The sequence below is a fragment of the Ammospiza caudacuta genome, chromosome Z (assembly GCF_027887145.1).
Source record: "Ammospiza caudacuta isolate bAmmCau1 chromosome Z, bAmmCau1.pri, whole genome shotgun sequence".
Classification (NCBI taxonomy): domain Eukaryota; kingdom Metazoa; phylum Chordata; class Aves; order Passeriformes; family Passerellidae; genus Ammospiza; species Ammospiza caudacuta.
In genome coordinates this window covers 51,622,320-51,647,325 of record NC_080632.1, presented here as the reverse complement: position 1 = coordinate 51,647,325, position 25,006 = coordinate 51,622,320, and the positions used below count along the sequence as shown (strand labels likewise).

Sequence of the window (25,006 nt, the reverse complement as noted above, 5' to 3'; positions counted from 1 at the left end):
CACATTGGTGCTTTCCCCCATGCATTGAGGACTTCCAGCACCTCCCCCTTCTGCATCCAAGATGAGACAAAGCTAAGAAATGGAAACACCTTCACTCTACCTAATTTCCTGGCTGCTAGATGGCTGAACTTGGCAGTGGAGAAGTGAGCAAAAATTCAGAGCACCCTGTGGCTTCTCTACCCTGAGAGGACACGGAAAACTGGTCTCTGTGATGAGGAAAGAAGCAAGTCATAATACCAGCTTCATCTTACCTCCTGCCAGAGAAACTGTGCCAGAGATTCCCTCAATGCAGCCCAGGCACTTCACAGAGTGTGTTTCTTATGGCAAACCAATACAAATTAACAACTCCTCTGACACCACTGTAGATATATTGGTGAGACTTAGTCAGCTCAGAGAGAAGCTCATTCGTCTTCTCCTCACCCAAGTGCTGCAGCTTTACACACCCACTGAGACAGCATCTCTGCAGAGTCAGAGCAACCCAGCTTGGCTTGAGTTTGTGGCACTGTGGGAAAGAAAATGTGTTGTTGTACAGGAAAGTCCTGTGGTCCTCAGAGCATTGCTGCCTCTGGTACAGCTAAGGCATTTAAAATATTTTTAAAATATTTTTCCTTTTAGCAGCCTTCATGTGTGTTGGAAAAAAGTACCGAATGACAAAGGCAGTCATGGAGGCATTATTCTGGCTATCACATGTCCCTGCCTCTCCAACCCTCTCTTTGCTCAAACAAAACCCTTCATGAAACACTGGCCAAGTCTCTCTGAGAATTTATTTTCCCTTGGAGTCTAAGTGCATATGATTTACTGTGTAAATGACTATGACTATGACTAAAATCACTTGGCAACTTTCCCCTGCTATTGCATTGTTGCAAGGACTGATTTCTCCAAATGAGCTGTTTACATGCTTTGGAAAAGAGGTAATTTTTTAAATCTGCAGATGAATAAGGATTTATTCTATCAGAGAAATGGAAGTATTTGTCTTCAAGTGCCTTTTTGTCAGGCATAGGAGATCAGGACATGTATAGATATGCAAGAAATGTGTTGCACATACATTACTCATATTCTGGCATCCACTGTGCAGTTACACATAGACTGTGCGCTGGGAAGAGGTCTGGCAATTATTCTGTACCTACCTACAGGATCTGCCCAAGACAAATTCCTGCTAAGCTCAGTGGGAATTCTGCAATTGATTACCTCAGACACTTGACTGGCGTGAACAATTACATTGTCTATGGCATGTTCACACTTGAAAGACTTACTTTTTTATTATTTATTATTTCAGTAAGAGTTTTTCTGATGATCTGGCTGTACTTGTGAGTTTTTATATCAATACTGCAAGTCTGCAGATGATACAAAACTGGGAGGAGCTCCTGACAACCTCCAAGGCAGGGAGGCTCTGCAGAAAGACCTTGATAAATTAGAGAGAGAGGCAACCATCAACCACACAGAGTTCAACACAGGAAAGTGCCAGATTCTGCACCTGGCATGGGGCAGCCCTGGATGTACAGACAGGCTGGGGAATGAGAGGCTGGACAGCAGTGCCATGGAAAGGGCCCTGGGGCTCTGGTCCATGGCCAGCTGAACATGAGCCAGCAGTGCCCTGGCAGCCAGGAGGGCCAAGCGTGTCCTGGGGGCATCAGGGACAGCATCAGCAGCCAGGCAAGGGAGGGGATTGTCCTGCTCTGCTCTGCCCTGGGGCAGCCTCACCTCCAGTGCTGGGGGCACTCCTGGGTGCCACAGTATAATCAAGTCACTAAACTACTGGAGAGCATCCAAAGGAGGGCAATGGAGATGGTGAATGGACTTCAAGAAAGCTGTATGAGGAACAGCTGAGGTCACCTGTTCTGTTCAGCCTGGAGGAGACTGAGGGGAGACCTCACTGCAGTTACAATTTCCTTATGAGAGGAAGCGGAGGGGCAGACAGGCCTCTTTCTCTGTGGTGACCAGTGACATGATCCAAGGGAATGGCCTGAAGCTGTGTCAGGGGAGGTTTAGGCTGGATATCAGGAAAAGTTTCTTTACCCAGTGGGTGTTTGGGCACTGGAACAGGCTTCCCAGGGAGGCAGTCACAGCACCAGCCTGCCAGAGTTCAAGAAGAGTTTGGATAATGCTCTGAGGCAGAGGTGTGACTCTTGGGGTGACCTGTGCAGGGCCAGGAGTTCGACTTGATCCTTGTGAGTCTCTTCAGCTTATTCTGTGACAACTTAAAATGAAGAAATAGTTTGCAGCTACCTAAAAAATGAAGCAGCGCTTAGGAACATCCTTCAGCACTGGAATTTAGTTGTCTGTACCAAATAATTCTTAAAATCCTCCCTGGCATTCTTTAGGCCTGGGTCAATTAATACTTTCCCTACCAGTTGCTGGAGCTAAAATGGATACCAGATCATTGCCAGTAAGTGGTTTGTGTATGAACATCCTGTTTGGGTAAGAGAGTATAGCAGTAGGGACACATTTGTCCCATGATAGTTTGCCTCAGTGCCAGAGCCAACACTCAAGCACATTTAATTCACTTTTTTAGACAGTGTCACAAATATTTAGGGCACTTAATGGAAAAAGCTTCTGCTGGTATTAAAGCAAGTTTATTTCTTACTCAAAAATATTTGCAAATTCTTCTATCTTGTTTTGCGACTTGGTAGCTCACTCTGTAGATCCCTGCTGCTATGTAATGTTCCAGGCTCCACAAGCAAGAGTTGTACCATTGCTAGAATGACAATATTTACAAAAGAAGGTGATTTTAAAAGTGTATATTTAAAAAATGAAAGTTGAATATCTTTTTGACTTGTTTGTTAACAGTCAAAAATGTCTTTAAAGCTTAGCGACATAAAAAAGGAAATCACTATTCCTCCTTTCAAGCCATCTTTAGAAAACTGCATGAAACAAGGAGAAATGAAGTACAACTTTGCAGGGAAAGAAGTCTGCCTGAAACCAACTAGACAGTGAACCATGCCCAGCAAATGCACCTTTTCTGGTCAGTCCAACAACAGACATATCTGCAGCAGAGAAACACTCACTGGGTTTTAAGATGGCTTTGGAAGTCTCTCTGAATTCTTCCACTGTATGTAGCCCACATGAAAAAATTGGATGCTGGGCAGAGAGAAAGAGAGAAGTGATCCCTTGGGAGAGATTCTGAGCCACGACTCATTTCTCTGGCCCCTTCCTCTGCTCTAGGTGGATAGCCAGCTGTGTCCTCAAGATGTCCTGCAGCAGCAGAGACATTCCTTCCTAGAGATCCTGGCATTTAAGTGTGCTTTCACCTTCCAACCAATTACAGAGAAACTGCGGTGCTTGGCCAACCAAACACAAATTAATACTTATGCATTTCCTTTACAGTGTGTTTTATATATACAGGAATTTCACTCTCCTCTCTGGAAACAGAGGAATGAAATAACTGCATTGTTGCTATGGAACAAATACTCTGGCTTCCAATTTTTTAAAACTTTGCACTACAAATCAGCCTATTTAAAAATCATAGGCACGTCTCCCCATAGCAGATTGTTATTTTTAATAGCTTCTTTCTAGTTGCATTCTTTTTATTCCTACAGGTTTGAATTTCTTTACTTAAAAAAAAAAAAATCTGGTTTTTTTTTTTTTTTTTGTGTTTCCTTTAGTAGAAAGCTGGTATTTTCATGTAATCATTTGACTTTGGGAGCCAGAGACTGAGAACAAGACAAAGAAAATTCTGGTAAAAATGATGACAACTGGCAAGGCAATGTAGCAAGATTCCAAATCTTCCCAGGCTGTTTCCAAGGTACTACTAATACTGTTATAGTACAGAACTGTGTAGCATCATAATGCATGCTGCACGGTATATTTTATATTATATTTTACCAGGATTTCAATAATACCATTAGGTAGAATTGTTAGAATGGCTTTACCCTTTGTCCCTGTATCATTTACAGTTTTGTATTTCAAAGGTGTGTTTCCTTTTCACTACAGTAATTAATGGTGGCTGAAGTGAAAGGAGAGAAATACCTCCTGAGACACTTTCAATAGGCCTGTCTGCACCAGCACATGGAATACTGCATGTGTAAAAAATGTGGCATGAGATACTCTCATACCAAACAGTAATGATCAGTGTTTTTGAAACAGATACATTTGCACTTGAGATGCGAACTTGAATGGCAGGAGACTTGAGTTTCTCAAAAGAGCAGGCCTTGGTGTGGGCAAGGTCAGTCTGGCTACATGGATGGGACTGATCATCCCATGATGCCTGATGGAAGACAAAGTCACACACATGCAGTCTTGGAAAGAGTCAGCACGGAACAATGATTTCATATGAAATATGCCTCATGCTCATGAATTTGGGTTTGAATGGTGGGCAAAGATTTTCGTATGGTCCTACTGTGTGTTTCAGCCCAGTGTGAACAAAGTGCCTCTTTCCTGCAACTTCTGAAACAAGTTTCTGTGCAGTGTCTGGTCTTCCCCTCACTGCATTTAAAAAAAAAAGAAATTAAAAACAGGGCCTTATTCAGCCAAAAATAACCCCTGCAGCTGTACTGCCTGAGCTCTGTGAGTCTCTTGTTCTCTGAAGATATTTATACAATTCTTAAAGGAAAAATATCTCCTTTCCAGCAGTCACAGAGGAGAGGAGGCAATTAGACATAACGATGATCCCATCCAGGAGAGCTGTTGTTCTGTTCTCTGTCACAGCAGAGAAAGTTGTGCCTGTCCACAGTATCCAAATCTCCTGGGCCTAAATGGGCAGCAGAGAGCACTGGCTGCAAGTTGTTGTTTTCTTGGCCAAGAGTTTTCTTATTTCAGTAAGAGAAATGTAGAAATGTGAACAGATCTATTTCATGCTCTGGCATTTCAAATGCCACTTGTGGACCTAGAAAGTGGAGAAGCATGTGGAAGGAAGAAGTAACTTAAAGGGTTTCACAGCAGAAATCTCACAATAAGGGAAAAAGGGGTGTGAGTGTGTCATTCTGCACACTTCCTCTTGATTTCCGGGAGCAGCTTAAAGGAAAAGAGGGCATTTGTGAGTTCCTTCCACCTGAGGCCAAGTGGGTTTTGTGCATTTTCCGTTTCCCCATTTCTCAAGACTTTTTCTGCACATTTGTGAGAGAAGTGTGGAGGTGAGAGTTAACAATGGAATTAAATAATGAAACATACAAAAAACTGAATCAGGGAAAGCTTTCCCCTCTAGAAAGGAGGGGAACTCTGAGGGTTATAAAGTGGATTCACTTTTGTCTTTCTGTTTGTCAGACAGGTTGTCCCCAGACCTATGATATAGACCACTGGCTATCATGCAGGAGTGGGCATGGGATTCAAATGTTTCCCACTGGAAGCAGACAGAACTGGAATAAGCCTGGTGAAAATGCACAACAGGTAGTAGAGTAGATACCTTTAATCTTCTAATGCAAATAACAAGCCCAATTTAAGACTGATTAGGATTAAAGAAGAACAAAACTTTTGAAATAGTACCAGTTTCAGAGGTCAAAATATACCTGTTCAAAATATCCTTCAGTAAAAAACGTTAGGCCTATTATATGTTAATCCTTTTTGTGAGGCTGTGGTTGAAGATTGTTTGTTCAGATGTCTTTACCTGTAATAAATATTGTATATGGCAGTTCAGAATTTCAAATTTCCTTGGTGACACTTCTTTTAAGAAGAGAAAACTTAGACCAAAAGATGAGAATGCAAACATTTGGTAATTGTATGAAAAGGTTGCTGGATCTTTGTGTGATTTCTATTTTGGTTTACCTGTTGTGCATGTGTTTTGAACATTGATACCTGAATTTGCTATGCTTAGAGAGCACTTGAAAACATACAATTTCCTCCAGGCAGTTTTCTGCACTAAACTAGGAATACCAGTAAATTATGCTGTATTTGACTTATCACTTATTAACACAATTACATAATACAGTTTTTAATGCCATATTAAACCGGTATGGTTTGTTTCTCTAATGATGGCCTGAGTATTTGACAATGCTCTTTTGCACATGAGACAGAAACACACAGTTCAACAAGAAATGTGTTTAGCTCCATGTCTTCTCCAGTCTCCAGAGAAGCAGGGTCTCAACCCTTCAGATAATTCTTTCATAGCTGTAGCTCTTAAAATATGTTTTCACTTGTGTTTATGCTATCTTATTCCCAAAGGCCTTTGGCAAGTAAGCTGCTAGTTTATGCAACCCTGATTTAGTGAAAATAAAATAGGCACAAGTTCAACATGAAGTATACACGTAGTCCCACTTGAGATAAATGAAAACTTTGGGGCAACAGGGCTATGCTTCTATTAGGTATGCCTTGGTCATCAAAGAAGATGCTAGATCCTTGATCTATACTCACTGGCAAAATGCTGGGGCTTAGTGGGCATTTTTAGCATTCAATTTCCTTGTTCCACAGCCCAAACTACTTCCTTAGGAGTATTTAGGACAGCGCAATAGCCAACTCATTTCAATAAACATCCCACTGGGGCCGTGTTGTGGCTCACCTGTACTGCCCAGTGCAGAGCTGTTTTGAAGTCCTTGTCCACCAGTGTTGGGTCTGCTCCCTTGTGCAGCAGAGTCTGGGTGTGCTGGGGTCTGTTGTGGAATGCAGCCCAGTGGAGTGAAGTCATTCCCTGCAAGCCACAAACCCAGAGGGCAAATTATTGTCACTCATAGAGCACCCTTTAAGTCTATGTAGATAAGCTAGGCAGCCCTGAAACCATCCAGGGTGGACACATTCTTCCCTCTTCACCCTGATTTGAAATATTTAGTAGCGAATTAGTGGAGTCACGAGGGGGAACCAAGCAATTAGCTTTTTGGAATTATTACAGAAAATGGATACAAACACAAATGCTTCCTCCATATGTGCCTACAGCCTGTTATAAGTAACACCTGGTCAAGGCCACGATGGCTGGGGGGACAGTTCCTCCCTGCTCAGCTTGAATCCTGCAAGAAAAGCCTGGCTTAGGCTGGTGTCTTGGCATTACACAGTATGATGTTTGTACTTGGTCTTATCTTTGATCCAAAAAAAATATTATAAGCTATTACTGCAGCTGGCACTTGTCAGCAAGCTAAAGAACTGACAGAGTGATGCCCACAAAAAAGTCACAATATAAACATTTATATATTTACTCTTCAGGGAGAAAACAAAGGAAATGGTAGGTTATTCAGCTGCATTTCTATTCCATCTTAGCGACATCCAGTCAGTCTTAACAGATCAGAGAATTCATGGCCTATATTTGCACCTTCAGCATTCTTACACTCACCTGTATTTTACTCTATATCCATAATAATTAAGAATTTCCTGCATAAATTGACTAATTTATTATGTTTCTAACAAATTTCTAATATTTTCAGGTGTGGCAACGTTTTCCTTTCGGTAGGTGCTGTTTTTTCTCTTATGAGAAAAAAGTGCATTTCAAGAGTCTTGCCTGATTTCCAAAAGGATAAAAAGTATTAAAAAAAAAAAATTGAGTGGAAAAGCAATTAAAACTTCAACTAGAACCCCAGTAAAGCCAGTTGGAAACAACCCAGGTAAAGTATGAGCTATATTGATGCAGACAGCTTATCAGTGCATTAAAGTGGAAGCTGTTTGCAGTGATTTTCTGACTAAAAGCCTGAATGCCATGGCATTAATTTCTCTCACTCATCACACATCTTATAAGACTTTTAAGTTCCCCTGTGGCCCAAGTATGGGTGATAACAAAACAAAGCAGTTGAATGAGAGCAGTTTTGGTTTTACTTAGGGTTTGCAAAGCTTAATCATGGGGGTTTCGGTTTTGTAAAACCAAAACTGAGGGTAAACTCCTGCACCAACTGAAATTAATGGGAGCTCTGCCATTTACGTCAGTAGACATGAGGGGCCTAGCACTGTTGATGGACACACATTATCTGTGAGGCATCAGAGAAGTGACTTCCAGCTGGGAAATGAGTACAGGTCCTGGGGAGCATGCAAATCACTGAAGAAGAGAAACTACAGCGTACTAGGCCATCTTTCTGTTATCCTCTCTCATTGTGTTGATATGGCCAAGAAAAAAAATCCTTGAAAAATCAGCTTTCTCTCTGTTTCTACTGTGGTAGCCAGCAGAATCAGCTGTAAGATAAGAGTGTAAAACTGTGGATAGTTTTCAAAAATCGCTATAGTACAACGACAAAACTCAGAGAGATCAGTAGTGGATGCTTACTGCAAAAATATAAGGAACAAGGCTTGACAATATACTGCCACCTAATATTTTGGTAATCAGATTAAAGACTTCATATGAAATCCTGCCCTCTAAAAGGTAATGATGCATTTTCTGAAAAAAAAAATTTATTTTAATTTTCTTTGAAATTTTTGATAATTTTTGTAGAAAATGGTAATTTTTGTAGAAGTGTCCATTTTTTTATATGCAAAACCTCCACACCAATTAATAATAATTCCCTCTTCATTTCCACACCATTTATGATATCACAGAGTTACATCATCCCTCTGATGTAGTTGCCAAGCTCAAAGTCCTGTTACAGTTAGTATGCTCTAGTTAGCCTGCCCATGTGAGAACGCTGCTCTGTAACTATTATCATCTTTGTAGTCCTTTTTCTGTTCCTTTTCTTGTACATCTTTTTTCAGCTTACTCTTGTAGCCATTGTGGCTGTACAAAGGATTCAAACAGAGCTTCCTGTTTTCTTCTCCGTTTCCTTTCTAATATTCTGTGCATTCCACGCGTCCTTTCGGAGCACCCAGCTGAGCAAAGAGCATTGAGCTGTTTGTCGCAGCAGCTCGCTCCTGCGGGCTTTCTGCAGCCCTGCCCACCCCATCTGCGCTGGGTGATACCACCCTGGAGTGGCATCTGTAGGTAAACAAACTGCTGTTCTCAAGTGGAAACACGAGAGTGGTATCAGAACTGCCACAGCTGAAGGTCCAGCAGAAAAAAGTCTTAGAGGTGAGATAGACAAACAACTGCACATTCATAAAAAATAAGGAGCAATATGGGACATAAAAAGACAAACCCCAATAAATGGTTGTGAGAAATATAGTGGGACACTTGTTTTGCTCAGATTCAAGGTTTTTACAGGGAATGTTTCTTCACATTGTCATCTCACAGACTTCACTAATAAACCCACAGAAAGACATGGTTGTGGAAGCTATGAAACCTCCAGATGTATTTCTTATTGTTTATGTGTTCATGCATTCATTAGGGTGATTTTCTCAAGAGTCAAATGGGAAAACTGAAGTGTTTTACTTATGCCAAGAGAACAGCTCTGTTAGCTGCAATCATTTATTAGGATCCACATTTTTCAAAAAACATGAGTATTCAGGGCTTAATACTGACACTTGAACAAATATATTGTCAGTGCCAAATGACAATGAGATGCACTAAAAGTTCCAAATTGCATGTAGCGGTGCATTACAGCAAAATATTCTGGTTTGAAATGATGATCCACCATTCCATGCAATTCATTAGTAACATAGTTCTACATCAAGACAATGCATGTGTCTGGTTTAGAGTGCTGTGAGCAGGGTCTGCAAACCTTTCAGTGGGTAAGAAAGAGAAAAATATACAGCCCTCTGGCCATTCTGACTCTGTGGAAAAGAGACACATCCTTGAGCAACTGTCAAAATGAATAGAAACATATGAAAATACACTCAAAATTTCTCTTGTGTCTTGGCTTCTCTATTTGGAGAAAAACATGTGGGAAGTTAACTCTTTCCTATGTACAATGTATGTACATGCAGGACACAACTCCATAATGGAAGAAAACAGCACCAATTTTTGTGCTTCCATGACTGTTCTGTGTAATGCCAGCTCTCTGATACTTTTCCTGAGAACAGGAATTGAATGGTGGGATCAAGGAATCATTGAATAATAGAATAGTTTGGGTTGGAAGGGATCTTAAATATCATCTGGTTTCAACCTGCCTGCCATGGGCAGAGACACCTTCCACTAGACTAGACCGCCCAGAGCTCCATCCAGCCTGGCCTTGAACACTTAGGATTGGTAAAGGTGAAGACTTGGTCCAGTGTCTAACTTCAGAAGAATAAAGGGAAATTCTTGTCTTGACAAATAATTAAGAGATGGATTCAAGGTACCTCATAGCTGCCTCAATAGAGGGAAGCTTTATTAGCCTACAGGTGCATAGTACATAGAAAGAAGAAAGAGATAATATTTTGCAGAGTTTACAAAAGCATTATAGAAAATTTTGACTTAGCCTTATTGTAAAATTGAACAGTTCTATGCTTCCAGCACCAAGGACTGTGATTTGTAGCACAAGCTCACTCACCTCATTGTCCTGGTGATTAATTTCACTAAGATTTGACTGCTGCAGGAGCAAGCTCAGAAGCCTGTGGAAGCAATGATATAATCAGTGTTCTGTACTCCTGACTAAACTTGAAAAACCGACAGTTTTTAAAAAACAAAACGTGCAATTTCATGAAAAATCAGTATTAGTGATTGGCACAGGTCAGAATCTTAGGTCTCAGCTTTGTCATATGAGCAAAACAAATTGGACTTTAAGGCTTATGGTAACAACAAAAGTTTAGAGTTTGGAATTAAAAGAAGATCCACTCAGAATAACTCTTATGCTGACTGCTGGGCTAGAATCAGAATGTAAAATATTGTACATGTGTGCAGGTTTTGGTAGCTTAGAAATTTGCTGCCAACATATTTTATAATGTCCTAAGTAACAGAGATGCCAGCTTCTGTAAGGATTTTTCACTCTATTTAACTCTCGGAGTAATGTGATGTAGTGTACACATTTGTGTGCATATGTGTGTAGATGCATGCTTGCTGAATGTTTACACACACAAACCCCAATATTTTACAAGGCCACACAGAATGTCTGCTGGAATAGGCCATTATTATGGCTTAAAATATAGCACTGCATAGGTTCACATTTTATAGAATATTGGACTACAAGCACTCCTGTCTGGTGGTGGGAAAAATAACGTAGTTAAATGAAATATTATTCAAGTACCATAATATTTTAACACCTTTTCCTTTTGCTATCTTGTGAAGATGTTCTGAAATCACTACAGGTTTGGCAAAGCTGGCTGTGTTCTATAGAAGGATGCTAATTGTTTAGATCATGTACATGGCTGGACCATGAAAATTAAAAACTCCTTCCATTCACATGCTGCAGCAAAGCCAATCCTAATATGAATGAGCAGTTCTTAGGATTATAGCAAAATGAAGGATATATCCTCAGTGGATCAGTGTGCAAACTTGTGGCTCATCTAAAGGTGTGAATTTGGTAGAAACCTTCATAACATGGACATGAAGAAGACATACTGTTTAGCAAGGAAAGTAAAAAATAATGAAGTATAAAGGAAGGAAATTTGATAAATGTAAAGATAACACAGAAACAAATGTATAAAACCCTGCATTTATTTCTATGCAGAGGAGACTGAATAAAAATATTTTGCTACTTTTTATCTTCAACCACTTCTAGTGTATCCTCTGGATTGAACTGTGCTCAGGTGTGTGCATCAGATTAACGTTTCATGTCAACTTTGTTCTTCCCTACTGGTAATAAAGAACTAGCTACATAAAATATTCAAAAGAAGATATTTACATCTGCTTAGGGATGATTTTGACAATTCTGCAGGTGGAAATCTTATCTATAGGTAACATCATCCCCAGGTGTTGAAAGTCCAAATTTAGGATTCTTTTAAAGTAGAGTCCCTAAAGGGTGATGATTGGGCAGATTCCAGCACAGGGATTTTGCTTTGACTTCAAATCCATTTGCATATGGATACAAATTCTTGTAGAAAAGAAGTGTCACATCTCCGTTTCGGAGTCATACTGCAGGAAATCTGAAAAGGATGACACTATGCTTGTTGTGAGTGGTTGGGTAGAAGTTTGTAAAAGTTAAGAAAGATTAGCAAAATGACTCAAAATTTCAGAAATTCCGTGTCTGAAAACAGGTCTTGGTAAATACCAGCTAGAGAGGAAAACCAAAGTGAAATAACCATAGTATGCTTGTAAAACCATTTATCACATAGTTTCGTAATCTGATACAGGACTCTGTGGTTCAACTCCTGATATGATCAATGACACCACTGTATGTGAAAGAAATCTAATTATTTGACTAGAATGTTTATCATGAACAAACTTTGACTCAGTTACACCATTAGACCACTATGGCAACATAAGTGCTACGTTTAAATATGTAGATATCCACCCAAGCAGCTGAGGTTTCTCTGCTATCTACTCTTAAAGGCATAGATCAGGAATGAATTCTCTTTCCACCTTGCCTGTTAGGCTCTGTGGAATGCACTGGAGCACATAAATCAATTATCAAATCAATACATTAATTGTCTCTGGTCTTCCCATGCTGCCTTCAGCATGTGAGGTTGTAGCAGCAGACTGCTAGCTTTCAAATTTAGCTGCAAAAGCATTTCACAACTGGCCATTGCATATTCTCTTTTGGCAATGACATAGGATGACAAGGCACTGACAATGACCATGACGGGAAAACCTCTGCTTAGTGTTCCAGGCCTGTGTCTGGGCATGGAGCAAACCCAGTGGGAAGACAGAGGAAGACGAAAACCATACAGAGCAAAGAAGGGTCTGTCTGTATCCTTGGAGAACGTGAAAAACATTCAGGGGACCTAGTGTGCTCCTGGTAGAGGAGATTAGCGTTCCCTTTCAAGTAGCAACATGTGTGGTGCTGTACAAACATTGTCTTCTTTCTTGTGTGGGCTTTGTTTAATGATAGGGACCTTCTTTCTGCAGAAACCTCAAATCATTCTCTCCAAGTGATGCATGAAAAGCAAAGACAATGTGGAAAATTAATAAAGCTGTTAAAAAAGGCTGGAGAACAAGACCAGCAGAAATGGCCAGGTGTCTGGCCTGGTCTGACATGGCTACAGCAACAAAATTATGGACTCAGTGATGAAGTCCCATGAACATATTGCACCTGTTTCTAATGTCATTCTACACCTTCAGGCATGACTTAGGGGAGTTTTTTGATTGAATTTACTCAGATATACAAATCAAAATTTATTAAACTGTCCTATTGTCACAGGCTGGAACCAGAAAAAGAGAATCTTTCTTAAGAGTTCTGTGAAGACACTCTGTAGCTGTTACTCTACCTTCAGTAAAAGTGGTTAAAAATGAGCCAGACCACCAGTTCTTAACTTCCCCTTTAGGGTTGGGGATTTTCAGAGAGGTTGTCTTGTGGAAAACTTTTCTCACATTTGCCATGCTACTCAGAGGAGAAGTCCAGAGAAGGAGTCTTGTACTATTTCATGTGGTAGGACAGAAAGGTAGTTGGGCAGGGGAAACGTAGGGTTTCAATCTCTCTTCTAATTATTTTCCCTCCTCCAGCTATTGCAATACTAAAACAGGCTCCTCTCTTTACCCGGCCATCAATCCCTGGTACACAAGCATTGCACAATGTTTTTCCTCCTCTCTACCCCCTTCACGGTAACCACTAAACAAAGACACAGGTCACAAGCGTAGCTGTCACAACTATTTTTCCTGCTGTGGGCTCTCCTTGGGGAGCCAGGCACATACCTCACGTCAGGCTCTGCGGTGGCAGCGTGTAGTGGCAACCTCCCATTCTTGTCAGGTATGTTCTGCTTAGCACCATTCCTGAGCAGGCTGACACAGCCTTCCAGCCAGCCCTAAAAAAGAAATTGGACCATATCAAAGAGGAAAGTGAAAAGTATAAGGCCAGATCTTTTCTTCTTGATGCTGGGATTCACATGTGATTGCAGCCATTTCTGTCAACAGAGAAACTGGAATTTTTTCCTCAGTAGAGGTTTCTAAGCACTAGGAGTAGTTCCTCTTTGGAACTACTACCTCAGTCTCAAACTACCTCAGTTGTTAATTTCTCTGATGAAGTGTTTCATTTACACTGTGTTTTTTGGTTTTTTTTGGGTTTGTTTCTTTTCCCCCTGCAAGCACTAACAGTGATTAAAAATCTGCTAATTCCTCTATCACTAGCAGATACTACACATATTCTTGCACGTGAATTCAATCATGCTGGATTAAACCAAGAACACGAGCACTCAATCTGATTTTGTTTGTGAGATTTTAGCAAAGATGGCAAATCAATGGTAAAAAGCCTTAGAGTGCGGTCTTATAAATGTTGTTGCAGAAGTTTGTACTAGTGGCAGTGTTAGACTGAAAATAGCACCAAAACAGATGGGATGAATCAGTTCTTGGACTAAAACCTTCTATTGATCACCTCAACATAAAAGCAAGTAAACAGTCTGATTGTGACTGCATAAATCTTTCAGCATATACTTGTCTGAAGAAAACCAAGCATGAGTTTAAGTGTTTTGTTAAAACTTCAGCAGACAATTGACAAAGACCATTCCCTCTTGTATGAGCTATTTTGGATTCGCATTATGAGCATTTCTGGGGAAAATGTGTGGAATGATAGGGTCAAAACACCCCTGTTGGAGCTCTTGGTGGAAGTACAAGACCTCCAAATGCCACACACAGTCTTGACTGTGCAACGCTCCTGAATCCATTTGTCTGGTCAGACATCACAGCAGAATTCTCTCTGGACCTCTTGTTATATCCCTCACAGAAACGGAAATGGAAACTTAGAAGCCTGGGTGGTTTAAGTCTTTTCCAGTCATTTATTTTTTTCCAAAGAATATTTTTCTCCTCCGGGAAAAGAGGAAGGAAAAAAGAAGCGTGACAGTTGTTATGGGATTTTTTTAAAATATCTTGCAGAGGAAATGTTTGTTGTCAAGTAAGCGGGGCATGCTCCCTGCACTGGATGAGACTGCCTGTTTTGTTATTTTCTACACTTATTTTCTGGCTGAATATTGCATAGCTAAGCAGGAACATTGTTTTTGTCCTAAATTTTCAGGAAGAAACTACGTGCAAGGGATGTCATTTAATTAGGCTGCCACAGTGTCTGTTTAAATGCGCTGGCAGTCATCCAGCTTAACTCATACTGTGCAGCCATGGCGGCACACTCCTTCCTCCTTTCTGTCCAATTAATGATGGAAGCCCAGTCTGCTCAGCTAACTTGGTCCCCACTTTCTCTCTGAAACCTGAATTACCTCCTGCAAGGAGTAGAAGACTAAGGAGAAAAAGACTATTGTTGCTTCAGTTCAGACAGATTCTTAAGTACAATTCTTTTCCCAAATGTCTGAGTGGGATGTCTGCCCCTCCTGTAATTTGCAGGTAGATTGAACATCAGGGGCTGCATTGTTCATGATCTGAGCAAGTGCACCAGCACCTGCAGCACCTAGAACTTCAGCCCCCAACCTGGCCATCCAAAGTCCAGCATCACAGTGAAAAGAAGCAATGCCCTGGTTCATACAGTATGCAGTAACACTTGCCTGCTGATCTTCAGAGTCTGAGACAGGAAAGCCCTCACTAGAGCATAAATATCTAATGCTGGCTATGCAAGAGGGAGAAGTCAATCTGCCTAATAACAACAAGAGGGGACTTGTAGTGTACAAAAAAAAAGCAATTTTCTTGTGAGATCCTCATATCATGCACTGATTTTACAAGCCAAAAGAGAAAGGACACTCTGACAGGAGTGTCTGACAGGAGACCTGATCCTCTTGTAATAATCACTGCTCAGCTTTGCATTGTAGTAAAGCTTCAAAACCAATTCCTCTCTTGTCTAGAACCAAATGTTTTGTGCTTTTTCTTTCTTCCTGTAGTATAAGCAGAAATCTTATTTGGTCTGCACATTTACTCCCTTCACTCCATCCTTGTCCCCCAAGTCTTGGTACCAAATAAGTTGCCAGAGATAAACTGGTGCGTCCACAAGCATCTTGAGTATTAATATTAGCTCCCATCTTCAACAGAAGCTTCACTGTGTCAACCTGGCGTCCTGACACCGCATGCATCAAAGGTGTGCAACCTGGGGAAGAAAGCCAAATTTATTTTAACATTTGTTGTGTCATGTCTATAAGATATAGTTTCTTATTTTCTAATCTTAACACTGGCAAACTAACAAATCCTTTCTCTGACAACTGTCCAATAGTTGTACTCAGCTTTTTTTAGTCAGGAAGTAATTTCTATGACAGTCGCTGACCACTGTTTTTAAAAAGAGCATGACTATATTAGCAAAAGTTTTGCCTCATTAACTCTGCTTTTCTGTTGATAAGTTCCCAAAATGAACTTTTGGCTTTGTACGCCATTTTGGAGGCTGATATCCTTCAGAATGACTAGTAACCAGATGGTGCTTGTCTAATTTTCTCAAACCCCAGCTTCATTATGTCTGTATATTCAAAAGACTTCAAAATCAAGCTGTTTCCCTTGCAAAGGTATAAAAGTTGGCCCTTTATGCAGACAATAACTTAATTTGAAGTCCGGATTTGCTCTACGATATTTTATTTCCTGTTTTTATAGAAACTTTTTTAATATTCTGCAAAAATTTTCCATTTTGAGAAACGCCTGAAATCTCCTTTTAAACCTAATGCTCTAATTTCTTCATGAAGTGTTGTACAATTTAATTGCTCCCTCTTCCTTCCATTCTGTTAAATGCTGAAAAACAGCAGGAGATTTTCCTGCAGAATCTGACAAAGCATTTTAAAATTACTAGGCTGGGAATAAACATGAGTACTAGAAACTATAAGACTAGTAGAAACTTCACCTATAGTTGAAGAATAATTATTCTTACTGAACTCAATGAATTGCTGAGGAAATGTGCTACTCAACCTGAGGTCATGCACAGCCTAAAAAACGTGCAGGATATGAGCTGTATGTTTTGTGCTGCAATACTGCTCTTTAGTTACATTTGCATGGACAACCTAGGAGATAAGTTAGTTCCAGAGCTGAAGTACTCCTGGCCAGTCCATCTCCTCCTACTCCACCCACCATTCACACCTAGTCTTTCTCCCATTAACGAATGGACAGGGACCATTTTGTCTTGAGTAAATTACCTCTGCTAACCAGTAGATGTTTTAAAGATATCAGTTAGAATGCCTGGTTTAAAGTATATGAAAGACTGGTAGCTTGGTAAAAGCTGTTAAAGATTAGAAAAGACAGTGTTCATACGGACCCCTTATAAGAAACTGCAATAAAAAAAATACCTCTGACAAAAAAAGTTGTCCTTGAGAACAGCTTCCAGAGATCTGTGGTTCTTACTCACTTCGGAAATAGATGCATATAAAACCCAGCCAATGTACAATAATTTGTAATAACATTAAATAGTAACTGGAACACAAAATGAGCACAGCCTGACAGATAAAACAGATAATTTAGATAATTGCACATTGTAACCATTGGCAAAAAAATTACTTGACCAAACCATTCAAACTGTGACTGTACACATACTATAACCTCTGCTTTAAAGATGTCCAGAATGTCATTTGGCACTGGTAAAAATATTCTTCCCCTGAAATGTCAGCAGTTTCTCAGCATACCCCTAAATAAGACAAATTAAATAAATGGTAAAGGACTGTCTAATCATAGTAAAACAGCTTATTTGTAATCATATAATAATATCTTACAATTACAGGGGGAAGGAATAATCCAAACTGTGTATTTCCAGTGGATGTTCCAAGGAATAACTCAAATTTCCCATATTCTGCTACTAAATATAATTTTCTGAACTAAAAAATCAGAATAAAAAAATGGAAAGTTTAATTTGCAAGCTGAAGCCACAGATCTCCTGAGAACAAGCTGGGCCTTCATTTACCCTCTCTGTCACAAGACTCCAGGATGGAAGGATCCTCTCGGATCACTGCAGTCAGGGTGTTCACATCGCCGTTAGCTGCTGCTTGGTAAACCACAGCCAGGTCCATCTCCTCTGCTGCATCACCTGCAGACAAGGACCACATCCATGAGCAAAGAGAGAGCAAGCACAAATGACAAACAGGAAAAATAATGACACTTGTCTCACTGAGTTTAAATAACTGTGTAACTTGGGGCGGAACAAAGTGTATCTAAACAGCACTGTGGTTTTTGTTAGTCATCTGAAAATTGGTTTTCATCATAACTTCTTCCAAAAACTTTCAAACATAGACACTGAAAGTACTTAAGAAAGATTCTGGAAAGTTTCCACTTCTTGTAAGAAATCATACTAACGTAACATGACTTGAAAAAAAATGTAATAACTGAACTAGCTCGTAATATTTCTGGCTGCACTTTTATGAGATAGGATGAAATCAGGACTCAGGTGTTTTCAATTTCGGTGTTATCCTTGTACCAGTCAGAAGACTGAGGCTTTTCACTTCCCTGTAATATCCAAGGGAATTCTCTTCTCAGGAGAGTAAACTTCTGGCAGCAATGGTTTGTGTTGATAATTCCTGCAAAAAGGAAAAGTGGACTATTGCTTGGAAGCCAGGAGAGGTTTATTTTGTTTGGCAGCTACAGTGTGAGTTATTATTTAAAGCAGATGCCTTGCAGGACCTGTTCTGGAACATTCCTCAGGCTTTTCTTTCTAAAGAAATAAGACTCTCTTTGCTTCTTTCCTTTTCACTTCCTTTCAGACTTGTCATGTCATGCTCCACATGTATGCACCCTCTTTGGCTTCAAGTGACTATTAACCTCTTAACTCAAGGAGTCAAAAGACTAGATTTTTGGGTGCAGGGTCAAATCTGATGTAATGGTAAAATGCTCTAGATATGTATTGTTGGTCAGAAACAGTCTCATGTTTCTTATTCCTATTAACTCAAAAATAAGCACAGCTGCAGTGAGTTGTACTGTTCACAATGGCTGAGGGTCTGTTGGGGTTTAACCCCAGATGTCCCCAATGTTCAGTCACTGCCCTGACCCCTGCGGGGTGGGAAGGAGAAACAGAAAATAGTAAAGTTATTGGGTTAAAGTAAGAACAGTTCAATAATTGAAATAACACATCATCATCATCATCACCACGGCCACCACAACAGCATCATTAATAATTGTAATAAAAGGAGAGAAACAGATGAATAAAACCTAAGAAAGGCAAGTGATGCACAATACAGTTGCTCGCCACCTGCTCACTGGTGTCCAGCCTGTCATGCTGCAGCTCCCCCCAGCTCCATCCTGGCCATGCTGCTCTGTGTAGGGCACATCCCTTTGGCCAGGTCGGGTCACCTCTCCTGGCCTTGCTCCCCCAGCCTCTGGGGCACCTGAGCAATGCAGAGCACGGGACACTGAAATGTCCTGGATTTAGGGCGAGCACTAACTACGAACAACTAAAACAGAACTGTGTTTTCAACATTAGTCTCATACTAAAAGCAAAATACAGCACTGTACTGGCTGCTAAGAAGAAAAACCAACTCTATTCCAGGCTAAACCAGGACAGGGTCAGAGCTATAAAACCTAACATTGTCCAGCCACTCCACTACCTTGATAGCTGGAGAAAATGCCTAAGTCACACTAGAGAGTTGATCAAAGATAATCTGATGACAGATTAAGTGACTGGTGACTTATCTGTCCTGTCAAACTTCTGGAGATAGTATGACTATTTATATTTTTTAATATAATATGATAAAAGATCTATAAATAATGTTGTAAAGTATTAGCCACACTGCTCATGTTGTGATCAGATGTTGTATCAGATAAACTTACATGAGCTCTATGCTGGATTTCACAGCCTAGCCTAATTCTGCTCGTGATCTTCTCTCACTGGGTGCAATCAGTACTTTGGACTTCAAATTTGGCTGCCATGGAAACACAATCTGCTCTTACCCTGGAATGGGTTAGTCTATCAAAGCTGGAACTCTGGGAATATTAAAAAGCTGATGTTAATCTGCCTTTGCCACAGATTCCCTCTCCATTTGTCCTCAGCTAAAGAGAATCTAATTTATTTTCTTTCTTAACTGGTATTTTAAATTACACACTTCATAAAGTTTGTGAATAAAAATGTTGACTTTTATTCTGTTGAGGGGTCTGTTGCTGAGGCAACTGTTCATTTGGCTCAGGAGGTTTGTCCTGTGGGCTTGGGAAATCCAGAGGGATGAGGAGTCATTGCTGCTGGACAGTCATCATCAGTAGGTGAAGAAAAAGAAGTGATTTCACCACTGGTTCAGTTAGTAATATTTCCTTACTACATCAGACCTGAAGATGCCTCCCACAATCAGTACACTCAGCAAAAACATGTTAATGACAAGCTCAGGTCTGAGTGGTTGGTAGCTTGTGATGCTCCTCTTGTCCTCCAGTCTCTGGAGGTACAACCAGAGAGGGTGGTGCCAGCCCTGAGCATGGCTCCTCTCACGGCTGCTGTCGTGTACAGCTGTGCAGGTGCTGTGTGGGTGTGCTAGAGAGAAGATGCTGCAGGCACTGGGAAAGAAACTGCGAGATGCAGTGAGGCAGGCTGTGAATCAAAGGGGCCCTCATCTTCTTTGATGCATTACCCATGTAAATTTTGTACTCTATTTTTTTGCCTTGTAGGTACTTGTTAAGTATTCCTGCTGAGAGTCAGGAGCACAGAAATCTAGCCACCAAAGGGAAATCTCCATCTCCTGAGCAGAGCAGTTTCTTACCTGGAGGGTGCTGTGGCAGGAAGATAAGGACAAGGGTGCACTCCTTCATGGGTGTCTCTGAACATCTCTGCCCTTTCCCCACTAGGTAAAACCAAGACACTTCCCCTGTGCTTCTGCTGGGCTCAGTCTGCTTTCCCCAGAGCTTATTATCCTTTTGCATAAGGAGGGGAAGTAAAACTGTGGATGGATGGATGGATGGATGGATGGATGGATGGATGGATGGATGGATGGATGGATGGATGGATGGAAAAATGAATGGAATGAAGTTTTGCTCCTGCCTCTTCTTGCAGAACACAGGCTCTATTCCTGTTAAAGGATGGTGGCAAGAAGCCACAAAGATTTACACTTCCCCACCCACAAGTCCAATCTGCCAGAGCAAGGAGAGGCAGGTGGAGCAGGCTGTCACCTGCCTGGGAGCCTGGGCCAGGAGGAATGGATGAATGCTCCTGTTGGGATCTGAATAAAGATGACTGACACTAATTCCATTTCTGTAGGGTGACACAACTTCAAGTGGCATGTCTTGACCTGTGTGATTGTGGAGGGGGAGTGAGAAGGAGGACAGATAAATGGTCCTCTGATGCTTAACATGAAGGAGAGCAGAAAATGCTGGGAGAGCCCGGATGCCATTTGTGCTGGACGCACTTGGCTCCAGGTGAACAACATGACCACTTCATCTTCCTCCTGCTTACCCTGTCAAGGAATGGAGAAGTATGGGCACAAAGCTAGTAGGACATTTATTTTTGAAGACATTTTCCTGGGCAGAAGAGGAATGGTTCAGAGAGTGGGCATTTTGCAGAAGGCAACAGTGAAGTACTGAGTGCTTGTGTCCCACCCTCTGTGAGCTTACCCTGCTGGGGGCTTTGCTGTGGCTGGGTCACAAGCACCACATGGCAGAAAGGGACTGTGAACAACCAAATGCCTGACTCTTCACCTTCTGATGTATTACAGTTACTCCATTGCTATGCTGCAGTTCAAGAAATGTCACTAAGTACGGTCCCATTTCAAGTACATTTTACATTTTAGAGAATTGCTGTGATACTGGTGAAAGGAAGCTGTTACTCACATTCAGAAAGGCAGAAGATCCATTTCAGTGCTTGTGTATAGAGAAAGGCAGGGGAGAAACTGCAGGCTGACAGTAGTGGTGTAGAAAGGTCTTGAAGAAAAGATTAAATGATAGAGGGTGGTGCTAAAATCCTCAGAAACAATCAAAGTTACACATCAGTCTCTCTGAAATAACCTGCAGTGTTTTAAGAATGTATAATTTCTTCAAGGCAAAGTAGTTTTCTTTTGATCAAGAAAGAGAGTATACCAAAAGAGAATTATTACAGGATTCAGAGCAGTGAAATTGTGCTTTTCATTACCTTAATTTTCCTGCTTAATTCTCCTCTGATGTACTATGGAGAGTGCATGTTTTACATGATTTGTGATGTTGGCTGATTTGTTGTTCTACAAAGTGCACATTAGAGGCGCGTAAGTGCATGCTTTCTAGCACATTGGATTTTTAAGTTCTATATAAATTTGTAGGAGCTTGGTGTACATGTTCATGTACATGTACATGACAATGATTGATTTTGGACTTCCTAAACACAAGATATTAAAAACTGAAGACAGAATAATAGGATAATTCACATTCATTATGAAAAAAACCTATTTATGCATGTAATTTATTACCCTCTCTCTCATAATCCCCCTTGTCTCCACCACTAGCCAAAGGCCATATATGACCTTCTACACCTGGCTGTCAGGACACAGTACTGTGTAGTTTATTGGTTTTCAGCACATCAGCATCCAGGGGCAGTGGGGGGGGCAGTTTTTGAAAAGTGTAACTTACTCTCTACTACTGCAATTTTATTGAACACTCAACAAAGTAATAATCCCTGTGGGTGCCTGGCAGCGCATGCACCAGCGCAGGCCTTTGTCTGGCTTCTCTGTTTATTTAGTAAACATTTGAAATCAGAAACAGCAGACATTTATTTAAATGGCACCAAGCAATATTAGGAAGGAAGGGGTTCTGGTGCTGTTTGCCTTCTGTAAGTCCCACATTTCTGTTACTATTGTAAGTATTAAGAGATATTATTGAGCAAAAGAATTGTAAAGAGACAGTATGATTTTCAGACTTGAAATGCTGGGGATTTATTTTTATTTATAGTTGGGAGAATCTTCTGATGTGTGAGATGGAGAAAAAAGGGTTTGTGTGGACAGCTGAATTTTTTTTGGACCAAGAGAGAGAAATTTAGTGTGTCTGAAAGATAGTTTGTATTCTTCCATTGTTATAAATTGCTGCAATGAAAGACATTTCCCTTCTCCTTGCTAAAAAAAGGATACCTGCTTAAATCAATAATGTACCAACACAATAAGATGGTATTTAGACACGATCCACTATACACAGTAAGTTTTAAACAGAGTATTCTTTGCATAGTAACCAATGAGCTCAGTATCCCATTACTGCGTGTTTTGTGCTCCTGCTTCCCATCCACCTCCCACGCAGCTACCCGGGAAGGCACACAGTAAATCACAAAGCACCTAATGAGCAAGCATTCCTGCAGCGCCGGCACAGCAGAGGTGATGAATGTATAGTGAAGGGACCTTCTGGCAGGGGAGCTGATGTAGGTGGAGAGTGACTCAGGCTGCAGGTGATTCTGGACAGAAATTAGGGTGGGCTCAGTGTGGAGAGTGGGCTGGCAGCAGAAGAGGGGCAGATTAGGAGCAAGGGGAGGTATAGGTAGATGTTGCCTCCCAACACTATCCCTTCTACCTGGATAAAATCATTTGGGTCCGAGGTCTCCTGCACTGCCTTCTGCCCCCCTAAATAATCTGGAGATTTGGCTTTGCCTTCTCCAGCCTCGGTGATATCCCAGCCTCATTCCTCGTACCACTTCCACTGGCTCCCTGGCAGCCATCCCGATGGCACTGAGCATGCAGGATTTTACCTCTGCCTCCCCACTCTGAGCCCTGCTGGACTGGCATGTGGCACAGAGGACATTCATAGTGCTGCAGAAGCAGAGGCTGGAATGGCTGGTTGGAGCTGCAGAAGCTCAGTCAGCCCCACACCTCTGTCCTGTTGGGAAAAATGCTCCTTAGGTCATCCACACATGATTTAGGAATACCTGTCTCTTTTCCTGCAGTACAGATCACCCTTTTACCACTGCACTTCCCTTTCTCCTTTATACTTGTTGGTAATAGATTTTTCTCTCTTGTCACTCAGTTTTACTTCCCACTCGTCCCCCATTACATGGGGGTCCCAGCTGGGTTGATGTAGACCAGTCCTCCCAAGACTGCTCAGGCTTTGAGTGCTACTGTGGCTGAAGGGCAGCCATAAACCCACCACTTTATATGGGCTGTATTCTCTTTGGGTTACCAAAGAAGTATAGGCAAGCACAGAAGTACAACCTGTAGCATTCAGGTTCCCAAAAAGTCAGTGCCTTCTCTTCCTCCTGCTTTCATTTTTGTCCCACTGTCAGCCCTTTTGTTGTGGGGACTGTGTGGCCACGTCAGCTCAGGTATTTTGCAGGTCTGCACTGGAAACTGTGGCCACTGCACTGGACACTGTGGCCACTGCACACATATTGTTTGGTAAGCCAATTTACAAGAGAAATTTGTTGCAACAGGCATAATCAAGCAATGACAGTATCCTGCTTTGGGAACATAAAAGGAATGTCGCTACACTTGTAGTGGATTAAGATGTAAGACATAAATCTTGCATTGACAAATAAAGACATGAAATTTAACATTTTAACTTCAAAACAGACAAGAAAGAGACATTTGTATTTCCATAGCAACCTTACAATGTAGAAAATCTTTACATTGGGAGTTTTAGTGATATCTTAAATTTGCAATTGTGGCAATACTCACCTATACAGATAAATTTCCTAAAGCAAAGTATTTCACTCGCCAGCTTCTAGCCCTTTTAGTGTAGACTTACGAAAAGAAGCTGTTCTTAAATTTTTTAGTCCATTTAAAACTGCTCTGTTTGCTAGTACTGCAACTGTTTTTAGTATCTATAACCCCAAAAAGACCAATACAATATAAATATATATATATATATCTCAGTGCTAACCATAAGAGTAGCCAGATGTTGTTGCTATTCTGCTGAAAATTAATTTTTTGAAATCACTGTAGCAATAGACTGAAATATCCATCCAGTCTAAAACTGATGGAAGAAATTCTTTTACATGAAACCAAAATAAACCTAATATTTCCCAAAAATTAATGTTATTTATTCTGTCAAGTAATCTTAGTACATTTGCATGGGACGCATTGGAGGACCAGAGGATTTTGAAATTAGTAGCATGTGACTTACCTTTGTGCTGGTCAAACACGGATGGGGAACTGAAATCCATTGTGATCTATCTCATTATTTACAACCAGACCAGACAAATGCCACCTCCAGGGTTCTCAGGGTAGAATCTCATATATTACAGTACACAGTTAAACGACAGCTGTCACCAGTCTTCCTCTCAGAGAATTAAACACGCTTTACGGCTGCAGGTTGTTGCCAAGGCAAGAGCCTGATGGAAACATTATATTCTGTTATGGACTGTCTTAAAAAGATGCTCCTGGAAGCCTGTCTGAGATCCTGCAAAATGCCATGTCTTCAGCGAGTGCAAGAGCCGGCGAGCAGCTCGGCGGCGCCGCAGCTCTCGCAGCCCAGCGAGGGCAGTGCGAGCGGCCCGGGCTGGCACACCGAGCATGTGCAGAGCCAGCCCGGGCCCGC

At 41.1% G+C, this 25,006-nt stretch overlaps 1 protein-coding gene across 1 annotated transcript in view; it reads right to left on the bottom strand.

The window, feature by feature from the left end:
- The window catches only part of ANKRD55 (ankyrin repeat domain 55), a 45,939-nt gene extending 21,307 nt beyond the window's left edge, over positions 1-24,632 (bottom strand). The window contains exons 1-6 of the mRNA XM_058824225.1: positions 24,593-24,632; positions 17,523-17,645; positions 15,610-15,740; positions 13,418-13,527; positions 10,182-10,242; positions 6,428-6,556 (exon numbers count right to left, since the gene is read on the bottom strand). Of these exons, the coding sequence (XP_058680208.1) occupies positions 6,428-6,556; positions 10,182-10,242; positions 13,418-13,527; positions 15,610-15,740; positions 17,523-17,645; positions 24,593-24,632 (594 nt within the window). The remainder of the gene's footprint in view (positions 1-6,427; positions 6,557-10,181; positions 10,243-13,417; positions 13,528-15,609; positions 15,741-17,522; positions 17,646-24,592) is intronic.
- Positions 24,633-25,006: the final 374 nt, after the last annotated feature.